The 9,334-nt window shown below is 39.9% G+C and overlaps 1 protein-coding gene across 1 annotated transcript; it reads right to left on the bottom strand.

The window, feature by feature from the left end:
- Nucleotides 1–7,056: 7,056 nt before the first annotated feature.
- LOC110490846 (islet amyloid polypeptide-like) lies at nt 7,057–9,334 on the bottom strand. Its single transcript, XM_021564282.3, has 3 exons — nt 9,255–9,334; nt 8,628–8,762; nt 7,057–7,659 (listed from the first exon to the last, which is right to left on the bottom strand). Exons 1-3 carry the CDS (start codon nt 9,332–9,334, stop codon nt 7,485–7,487), a joined length of 390 nt encoding a protein of 129 aa, XP_021419957.1. The 3' UTR covers nt 7,057–7,484.

Raw genomic sequence — 9,334 nt, 5'->3', positions numbered from 1 at the left:
CCTTTCCCTTCACCCTGTCTCCCTCTGCTGGTCGTTATTAGGTTACCTTTTCTCCCCCTCTTTCCCCCAGCTGTTCCTTGTCTCCTCCTAACTACCTCGTCACCCCTTTTCCCACCTGTTCCCTTTTTCCCTCTGATTAGTCCTCTATATCTCTCTCTGTTTTTGTTCCTGTCTTTGTCGGATTCTTGTTTGTGTTGTTCATGCCTGAACCAGACTATCGTCATGTTTGCTGCAACCTTGTCCTGTCCTGTCGGAATCTGCCGGTCCATCTGAGCCTACCTATGTTTTGTTATTAAAGAAGTTCTGTTTACGTTAATTCGCTTTTGGGTCCTCATTCACGCACCGTAACAGGCATATTGTAAAATTGAGAAATTATGTGACTAAACTAAAATTATATTATGAAACTAATATAAATGATATAAAGTATGATGGACAAAAGCTTTGGAGCACTTTAAATGAAATTATGGGCAGAAAGACTAAATCAACTTCATCTGTATTGAATCAGAACGCTTATTCATCACAAAACCTTTTGATATTGCCACATTTGTTATGACTATTTCATTGGAAAAGTGGGACAACTTAGGCATGAAATGTGAACAACAAACTGTGGTCATCATATTAATGCATAACATACCTAATAATGAAATACATTTTTTATTTTATTTTGTAAAGTTAGTGTGGAGAGTTGGATAAATAATTGCTGTCCATCAATCATGACAAACCACCTGGTAATGACAACCTATATAGAAAGCTACTGAGTGTGTTAGTGGACTGTATTGCCACTCCTATTTGCCACATATTTCATCTGAGCCTGGAGAAAAGTTTGTCCACAGACCTTTAGGGAAGCTAAAGTCATTCTGCTACCCAAAAATGTGTAAAGCTCCCTTTGCTGGCTTTAACAGCCAACCAATCAACTTGCCAGTTCTTAGCAAACTTGTGTTGTGTTGTGTTTGACCAGATACAATGCTATCTCTGTGAACAATTGAACAACTGACTTTCAGCATGCTTATATGGAAGGTCACTCAACATGTAATGCACTCGCTCAAATGACTGATGATTGGCTGAAAGATGTCGATAATAAGATATTATTGACCATCATTTTTTTTTTTACATCATCTGCCATATCATGGCTAGATAGCTATCTACCTAATAGAACACAGAGGGTATTCTTTAATGATAGCTTCTCTATAGTAAACCATGTAAAGTGTGGTATTCCACAAGGGAGCTGTCTTGGCCCTTTACTGCTCTCTATTTTAGTTTTTTTTTTACAAATGATCTACCATTAGCATTAAACAAAACCTGTGTGTCTATGTACACAGATGATTTAACATGATACATGTCAGCATCCACAGCTAGTGAAAAACATAAACAAATAGTTGCAGTCAGTTTTAGAATGGGTGGCTAGGAATCAACTTGTCCTGAACATACAGTATTTAAAACCAAAAGCCATGTATTTGTCACAAATCACTCTCTAGGTACTAGACCTCAGCTGAATCTGGTTATGAATAATGTGGCTGTAGAGCAAGTAGAAGAGACTAAACTTCTTGGTCTTACCTTAGATTGCAAACTGTCAGGGTCAAGGCATATTGGTTATATTGTTGTAAAGATGGGGAGAGGTTTGTCTGTGATGAAGAGATGATCTTATTTTTTTACATCACATGCAACCAAACAAGTCCCGTAAGCTCTGATTTTGTCGCATCTTGACTATTGCCCAGTTGTTTGAGCAAGTGTGGCAAAAAAGGACCTAGAAAAGCTGCAGCTACCCAGAACAGAGCAGCATGTCTGGCCTTCACATGTACATGGAGGGCAAATGTCAATTATGTCAGTCCTTCCTGATTCAGATTGGGGGGGAGATTGACTGCATCACTCAATGTCGGTCTTTGTAAGAACTATTGACGTGCTGAAAGAACAGAATTGTCTGTTCAGCCAGTTAACACATAGCTCAAAAACCAATACATACCTCACGAGACACAGTCTCTTCACAGTCCCCAAGTCCAGAACAGAGGCTGGGAGATGCACACAGCTGTATAGAGCAATGACTACATGGAATTCTCTTTTTCACCTCAGGTAACTCGTGCAAGCAATAAAAAAAACAGTTTTAAAAAAACAGATAAAACAACACCTCAAGAAACAATGAGGAATGTGAAGACACACACACACACACACACACACACACTCTACACACACCCACCCACACACACACACACACACACACACACACACACTCTACACACACACACACACACACACACACACACACACACACACACACACACACACACACACACACACACACACACACACACACACACACACACACACACACACACACACACACACACATTATTCTTAGTAGTACTATTTATTTTTTAATTTTTTTAATTTTTTTGAGTAAATAGTCGCATTGTTCTTTAGTCGTGGTGTTCTTAGTTTAAATGTCTGTTGCTGTTCCTGTCCACTAGTGCTCTGTATTTTGTCATGTTCTATGTTTTGTGTGGACCCCAGGAAGAACAACTGCTGCTTCTTCAACAGCTCATGGGGATCTGAATAAAAATCTTAAATCTGCATTGTTTACAGGGTTGAAGGCCTGGACGCTTTCATTATATTACGAACCCTTAAAAAACATGTCTATGTGATGCAATGCTGATAAGGTCTGTAGTACACTTCTGAAACAGAGTTTTCTGTTTCAATATAATAATAGAACATATCCAGAAGTATTCCAGGGTAATAGTTCTCTCCTCAGTCAAAGGCAATTCTCAACTTAAATTGCCTGTATTAAATAGCCATTGAGGCAAATGACCAAAGGTGGCCTGAAAAGTAAAGGTTGTACTTGGCATCTGAAGGTGCTATACCCACAATGAATGTGTTATTTCTCTCATACATACTCTATCCCTCCCTGCTGTGATATTGATGTATTTGATTCATTTCTGGACCTCATACCTATTTCGAACATTTCTATGAGCTGTTCGGAAGGGCTTTTTCTTTTTCTTCTGGAGCGCTGTTCAAAGACATGTCCAACTAGCTATTAGCAGCAAGCAATGATCTCCAAATGGAAGGAATATGGTGATGTGGTGTGAGTGATAGATGGCAGCCTGCATGACTTTCTAGCTGGTTGGATGGATGGATGGAGAGAGAGAGAGAGAGTGTGTGTAATGGAGTAGGTCAATGTATCGCCGGTGATATTGTCACTGATAGACAACTCTCATCAGCAATCAGTTTTGCAATGCATCAACAACATCTCCGTCGATGTGAATGACCCCTGTCTAATTGACTACTCTTGACGTACATTATCCTAGAGGTAGGCTATGTGCGTGTTATTCATTTGGAGAGCTTGACACACCGTCATTTGAAGAGCTTGACCCCCATCACACAGTGGCAGCCATGTTTGGGGGCTTAATGGTTGGTCTGTGCATGGCATCATCAGCTTAATTAACCTCTGTGCTATTTTTTTTATATCCTCTCATGTCTGGGTTAAAAAGCAGTGGAATACAGGTGTCATTTTCTGCTGGCATTGAGGAATGGTATTAATCAAACACAGGTTAATGTAGTGCGTCACACCCTCCCGATCCAATACCTGAAATGACATGTATCTGTTGAGTAACTCATGTATTATAGTGTATGTCTGCGTGTATAATATGTATGCCTCATTGAGTCTACATGTTGTCTTACATTTATGAGCATACAATTTAATTATAATGTGTAAAGCATTTAGAAGTATTCATAAGCGTACTGGCTTGTTCATGATAAGTTAATTTTATTTAAGATATAAAAGAGCTCAGCATTGTCTCTGCATGTCTGAAACTATTAATGATGTGGAGTGTTTGTATTTGTTTTTATTATGGATCTCCATTAGCTGTTTCCAAGGCAGAAGCTACTCTTCCTGGGGTCCAGCACAATTAAGGCAGTTTATACCATTTTAAAAACATGACATTACATTCATTACAGAATTCACAACACACTAAGTGTGTGCCCTCAGGTCCATACTCCACTACCACATATCTGCTAACGCAAAATCCATGTGTACGCGTGTGTATAGTGCCGATGTTATCATGTGTGTGTGTGCATGGGACTGTGCCTATGTTTGTGTTGCTTCAGTCCCCGCTGTTCCATAAGGTGTATTTTTACCTACTTTTTAAATCTGATTCTACTGCTTGTATCAGTTACCTGTTGTGGAATAGAATTCCATGTAGTCATGGCTCTATGTAGTACTGTGCGCCTCCCATAGTCTGTTCTGGACTTGGGGACTGTGAAGAGACCTCTGGTGCCATGTCTTGTGGGGTATACATGGGTGTCCGAGCTGTGTGCTAGTATTTTAAACAGACAGCTCGGTATCTTCAGCTTGTCAACACCTCTTACAAAAACAAGTAATGAGGAAGTTAATCTCTCTTCCACTTTGAGCCATGAGAGATTGACATGCATGTCATTAATGTTAGCTCTACATGTACTTTTAAGGGCCAGCCGTGCTGCCCTGTCCTTAACCAACTGCAATTTTCCCAAGTCCCTCTTACTGCAACAAAACCAGGGCCTGCAGGACCCGCCTTGTTGACAGTGTTGTTAAGAAGGTAGAGCTGCGCTTTATTGTGGACTTCTCCCCATTTTAGCTACTGTTGTATCAATATGTTTTGACCATCACAGTTTACAATCCAGGGTTACTCCAAGCAGTTTAGTCAACCTAACTTGCTCAATTTCCACATTATTCATTACGAGATGTAGTTGAGGTTTAAGTCGTGAATGATTCGTCTCCCAAAGACAATGCTTTTAGGTTTGGAAATATTTAGGACTAACTTATTCCTTGCTACCCATTCCGAAACTAATTGCAGTTCTTTGTTAAGTGTTGCAGTCGTTTCAGTCACTGTAGTAGCTGATGCATATAGTGTTGAGTCATCCGCATACATAGACACACTGGCCTTACTCAAAGTGGCATGTCGTTAGTAAAGATTGAAAAAAGCAAGGGGCCTATAAACAGCTACCCTGGGGAATTCCTGCTTCTAGCTGGATTATGTTTGAGAGGCTTCCATTAAAGAACACCCTCTGTGTTCTGTTAGACGAGTAACTCTTTATCCACATTATAGCAGGGGGTGTAAAGCCATAACACATACGTTTTTCCAGCAGCAGACTATGATCGATAATGTCAAAAGTTGCACTGAAGTCAATCAATTTCTCTCAGCCAATCATCAGTCATTTGTGTAAGTGCCGTGCTTGTTGAGTGTGCTTCCCTATATGAGTGCTGAAAGTCTGTTACCAATTTGTTTACTGTGAAATAGCCTGGTATCTGGTCAAACACCATTTTTTTCCAGAAGTTTACTAAGGGTTGGTAACAGGCTGATTGTCAGCTATTTGAGCAAGTAAGGAGTGCTAGCAGAATGACCTTGGCTTCCCTCCAGGCCTGAGGGCACACACTTTCTAGTTGGCTTAAATTGAAGATGTGGCAAATAGGAGTGGTGATATTTCCCTCAGTAATTTTCCATCCAGATTGTCAGACCCCGGTGGCTTGTCATTGTTGATAGACAACAATAATTTTTTCACCTCTTCCGCACTGACTTTACGGAATTCAAAAGTACAATTCTTGTCTTTCATAATTTGATCAGATATACTTAGATGTGTAGTGTCAGCGTTTGTTTCTGGCATGTCATCCCTAAGTTTGTTTATCCAGCCAATGAAACATTAATTAAAGTAGATGACAATATCAGTGGGTTTTTTGATGAATGAGCCATCTGATTCAATGAATGATGGAGCCGAGATGACTTTCTTTCCCAGAATGTCATTTAAAGTGCTCCAACACGTTTTTACTATCATTCTATATATCATTTATCTTTGTTTCATAGTATACTTTATTTTTCATTTTTATTTAGCTTAGTCACATGATTTCTTAATTTGCAGTACGTTTGCCAATCAGTTGGGCTGCCAGACTTAATTGCCATACCTTGTGCCTCATCCCTCTCAACCATACAATTTTTCAATTCCTCATCAATCCAAGGGGATTTAACAGTTTTTACAGTAATTTTCTTAATGGGTGCGTGCTTATTAGTAACTGGAATAAGCAATTTCATAAACGTGTCAAGATTAGCGTCCAGTTCCTCCTCATTACACACCACAGACCAGCAAATGTTCTTTATATCATCAACATATGAATCACTACAAAACTTCTTGTATGACTTTTTATACACTATATTAGGCCCAGCCTCTGGAACTTTGGTTTTCCTAGATATGGCTACTATATTGTGATCACTACATCCGACGGGTCTGGATACTGCTTTCAAGCACATTTCTGCAGCATTAGGAAAGATGTGATCAATACATGTTGATGGTTTCATTCCTGTGCTGTTTGTAACTACCCTGGTAGGTTGACTGACAACCTGAACCAGGTTGCAGGCACTGGTTACAGTTTGAAGTGTTTTCTTGAGTGGGAAGGTGGATGAGAGTCAGTCAATATTTAAATCACCCAGAAAGTATACTTCTCTGTTGATATTACATACATGATCAAGCATTTCACACATATTATCCAGGTACTGACTGTTAGCACTTGGTGGTCTATAGTAGATTCCCACAAGAATGGGCTTTTGGTGAGGCAGATGAACCTGTAGCCATATTACTTCAATAGTATTAGATCTTCTCTAAGCTTTACAGGAATGTGGTTCTGAATATAGACCGCAACACCGACTCTGTTGGAATTTCTGTCTTTTCTGTAGATGTTATAACCATGTATTGCTGCCACTGTATCATCAAAGGTATTATCTAAGTGGGTTTCAGAGATAGTCAGAATATGAATGTCATCTGTTACAAGCAAGTTATTGACTTCATGGACCTTGTTTCTCAGGCTGCATTGTTAATATGGGCTATTTTTTTTAGCACTTTTCTTGGTTGCTTGATTGTTTTTAATGCTTTGTAACCAATACTGGGAAGCTTCTCAGAAGTAGACTTGATAATGCAGGGTGAGCAGCACAAAGTGGTCTTCCTACTACACAGCACACCGCCTCATTGTTAACAGTGTAACTCTGGTTCAAGGAAGTGCAAACCTGTGTGACCCAGCAGTTTCACCCAGCAGTGTAACCAATGACTTTCAAAAAAATCTATCAACTTTATTACAAAAAAAATAAAAATAATAACCTACACAACAGACAAACAGAAGGACAAAACGTGTATTTTATATGCCTTATGCACCTGTTTACTTTTTTTTCTTTTTTTACATGACATTTCATTCACATGCAATTGTGGGGTCGAACCTGTTGGGGTCACAGAACAGAGACAAGTATCTCATCCGCCTCTAGTCTGATTTGTGTAACAAATACTTCTTTGTTATTATTCCACACCAAAAGGCACTGCTTTTTTTTTTCTTCTGAAGTTTATAAAATAACCCCAAAAACTCGAGTTAATGATTCATAACCATCGTTGTTGTTTTGAAACGTATACATCGGCCTATACAAGGTGGTGTGGTCATTTCAGCTGAGCATATCCTACATCTGTGGGCTTCCACCCATGCATGACTAGAGAGGCAGATAGCCCGGCGGCTGCACTAGATCCCGTTTCCCGTAGGTGCTGGAGCCTACGTTGGTGGGGGCGTACACCGTGCCGATGGTGTTGCTGGAGCGGGTCAGGAAGTCGGCCAGTCGCTGGGTCACACAGGTAGCTGTGTTGCACTTCCTTTTCTCTATGTGGTGGCTGATGGGATATGGGAGGACAGCAATCAATTCATCTAATATGTCAAGCAAATGATGCATTACTTATCTAAACGTTTATAGAGTGATGAAGATCAGGAAAATGTAGCAAAGTTATTGGCCTACCAGACATACAGTCGGTAAGTGGATAAAAATAACCACCATAACAATAGCCTACTAGATGATACTAATATGATAATATCACTACTGCAGCTACTAGTAACAATGCTAGTAATAGCAATAAACTATTATTATTATTATTAAGATCACTATTATTTTATTTTATTAATTTAATTTAATTAATTTAACTATTATCACTATAAATTGAAATATTCGGTGATTTCCCCCCCACGAATTTCAGCTTAGTTCAATTCTGATCCACATGAATCTTCACTGTAAATTGTTTTATTATTTAGTGACTGGTTTCCACAGCCTTTTGTTTTGTTTACTCAACTTCCAGTCAAAGTGTTACCTGAACTTACAAGTTGGCCCAAATTGAGTTTTTAACCTACATATTTCACACGTGTTCACATACATGATGGCATTGTGCATGTTCATTTATACATGGTGGGGTAGCACATAGATAGGGATGCTGGGAACCAAGAGATCGTAAGTTCAAATCCCAGGTGAGGACATGTTGAATATAAATGACTGTATAAAATTATCATGCACAATGTAATCATGTTTATGTCAATGTGTCAAATATGTAGGTTGAAAACATTGTATGTTAAAAGCACTATTTGAATGTGTGGGTGTCCCTAACCTAGATTTTTCTTAAATTGGAGAAAATTCTGATCCAACTAAAAATGTTCAGATAACATTTCTGATAAAACTTTTGACTGACGAGTTGAGTATATTAAAAACAGGCTGTGGATCCATTTACTAAATAATACTTTTCTTACAGTGTTGTGTCTGCAAAATTATCAACATTTGCACTCAATCAGCAAATCAATAAAATAGGTGCAACCTTACCTGTTGACAGATGTGAGCCCTCTCTGTAGTCGTGCGGCAATGAGGCCGAGGAAGGGGTTGGAGACGATCCCGGGCACGAGCCAGCCTTCTCTGTCCGGGAGCGCGCTTTCCTGCTCACTAGATGAGGTGAAGTACCTGAATCAGGATGAGGAAAGAGCCAAACCGTCACTCCGACCGGTGACTGATGCCCACTTCAAAACATCAGCTCAATTCTCGAGGGCGCAATGGAGTGGCCACTAGTCCCCCTCTTTTACGCACTTGATCACATTTACGCGACCACATATTCCTGTCTCTGCCTTGGTAAGACAAAACCCGAACTTTTGGATGTCACGATTGCAATGGATATCCATCTCAATGATCTCATCAATGTCATTAGCCGATTTTAGAGTTAGACTACCCACGTCGTTCATTGATTTCTTACGGTTCAAGATGGATGTGCCAAGTTACTGGATGTGCCAGCTTAACACCAGTGCTATACCAGTTGAGTGATTCATTCACTTGCCAAATTAAACCCGCTTCCTAATGACAATTGAACTTTCGGCAACACGGAACGACACTTGTAATTGTACATCACAGAAGTGACACTCAGAAATAACGGAAATAACTGAGGCAGCTTTGCACTCTCACCTGTTGCTAGGGGCGGTGGCGACACAGCGCAGCAGCACGAGAGGCACGAGAAGGAACACGGGCTTCTTCAGGTGACACAT

This window comes from Oncorhynchus mykiss, chromosome 15 (assembly GCF_057628025.1).
Source record: "Oncorhynchus mykiss isolate SJ-2025 chromosome 15, ASM5762802v1, whole genome shotgun sequence".
Classification (NCBI taxonomy): Eukaryota; Metazoa; Chordata; class Actinopteri; order Salmoniformes; family Salmonidae; genus Oncorhynchus; species Oncorhynchus mykiss.
Note: the sequence above shows the minus strand (reverse complement) of the source record. Positions and strands in the feature narration are given on the sequence as shown.

Coding starts and splice junctions, on each gene's coding strand:
- LOC110490846 (XM_021564282.3), bottom strand. CDS start 9,334: ATGTGTCACCTGAAGAAGCCCGTGTTCCTTCTCGTGCCTCTCGTGCTG. Junction 8,763..9,254: donor GCCACCGCCCCTAGCAACAG/GTGAGAGTGCAA, acceptor ATCCTGATTCAG/GTACTTCACCTCATCTAGTG. Junction 7,660..8,627: donor GGGCTCACATCTGTCAACAG/GTAAGGTTGCAC, acceptor ATATCCCATCAG/CCACCACATAGAGAAAAGGA.